This window comes from Aplysia californica, unplaced genomic scaffold (assembly GCF_000002075.1).
Source record: "Aplysia californica isolate F4 #8 unplaced genomic scaffold, AplCal3.0 scaffold00021, whole genome shotgun sequence".
Classification (NCBI taxonomy): Eukaryota; Metazoa; Mollusca; class Gastropoda; order Aplysiida; family Aplysiidae; genus Aplysia; species Aplysia californica.
The window spans coordinates 2415255-2416672 of NW_004797291.1; the positions used below are offsets into that span (position 1 = coordinate 2415255).

The 1418-nt window shown below is 43.8% G+C and overlaps 1 protein-coding gene across 1 annotated transcript in view; it reads left to right on the forward strand.

Moving 5' to 3' along the window:
• LOC101855312 (melatonin-related receptor) overlaps nt 1-1418 on the forward strand; it is an 11838-nt gene that overhangs the window by 2630 nt on the left and 7790 nt on the right. Inside the window, exon 4 of the mRNA XM_035972289.1 lies at nt 751-873. Within this exon, the coding sequence (XP_035828182.1) occupies nt 751-873 (123 nt within the window). The remainder of the gene's footprint in view (nt 1-750; nt 874-1418) is intronic.

Sequence of the window (1418 nt, forward strand, 5' to 3'; positions counted from 1 at the left end):
GAGGAAAGATGGGGAGAAGAAAGACGTAGGGAGGTAGGGAGGGCGGTGGTAGAAAGGGTGGTTGTATCTTTTAGTAAAAATTTTACGCCACTTGCAAAATAGTTAGGTCATTTCAGGGCCGAAGATTAGAGGTGTTATCTTATCTTATCTTATCTTATCTTATCTTATCTTATTTAGATTTTTCTAAGAGGAGTAGAGTATGTGCGTGAAATTTCAGTATTATGATAATGAATAAGGAAAAGTACATCGACACAGGGTCGATTATTATCCTTTAGTGCAGGGGAAAAGTGAAAGAAACAGGCAGAAACTACAGAAGGAAAGAAAAGAGGTAGGCTCTATTAGTAACACTCTTTAGCTGCAATATTAAAAGTAAGTGTATGGGTTTAACGCCCTTATCTGTGCTACTAGTAGGCCTACTAGATGGCTTGAGAGGTGGGACCTATCCGAATTTAACGTCGGTCTTCGGTAGGACCAAGCCAAATGCGTAGAGAGCCTTGAAAACACAATAACATAATCCGAGTTCTGGAACACCCAGCTTGGATTCGACCCAGGGCTATCCGCTCTGTAGTCAAGCATGGCAATACCTGAGCAAACGGAGCGCCCACAATTTCAAGACTTCCAAACGATTGCTGTAGTGTGGAGAAGAACAATGTAATCAACTCCTCTGCTCCATCTGCAAGAACTGGACTTTTTCCCTCTCTGTTGTATACTCCTAAGATTCTTTTAAGCAGGTTAAGGTCTCTCTTTCAGGTACGTATTCGTGTGTCACAACCTGAAGTACGACAGAATCTTCCAGAAGAAAATCTGCATCATCCTCTGCATCGCTGCCTGGCTTCTCGCCTTTTTCTTCGAGTCCCCGAACTTTTTCGGTGAGTATAGATCTATGGTGGATGACGTCATTCCGGCCTTTTCTGTTGTAGTTCCGGGCAGGATTCTTATCATTTCTTTTGAGGGGACCAATCCACATAACATACAGTTGAACCTGTCCAAGATGGCCGCTCACTGTCGAGGAGGAAAGTGGTTACCTTGTAATAATAATAGGTAGCATTTGTTTGACCCAAATCCCCGCTAAACAGCAAGCTCTATGCGCATTCACAATCTACACTATTACCCCAGCAGACCTGAGAGCATTCTGAAACAACCTCAATATTCTGGGAAGCATACAGCGCTAGCGGCCATTTATAGGCGCTAAAACACTAACATACGGACAAGATATGTCGATGGCCGGGTACCCATTCCCACCTGGGTGAAGTGAGGAAAATTCGTGTAAAGTTCCTTTGACAAGGGCACAACGTCGAGCAGCTAGAACCCCCGAACCCGCAACCTCTCGATTACGATTCCGGTAGCCTAACTACTACGCCACTGACAGATTGTCCTAAGACAGTGAAATTATAATGTACAAATACAAGAATGCAAGG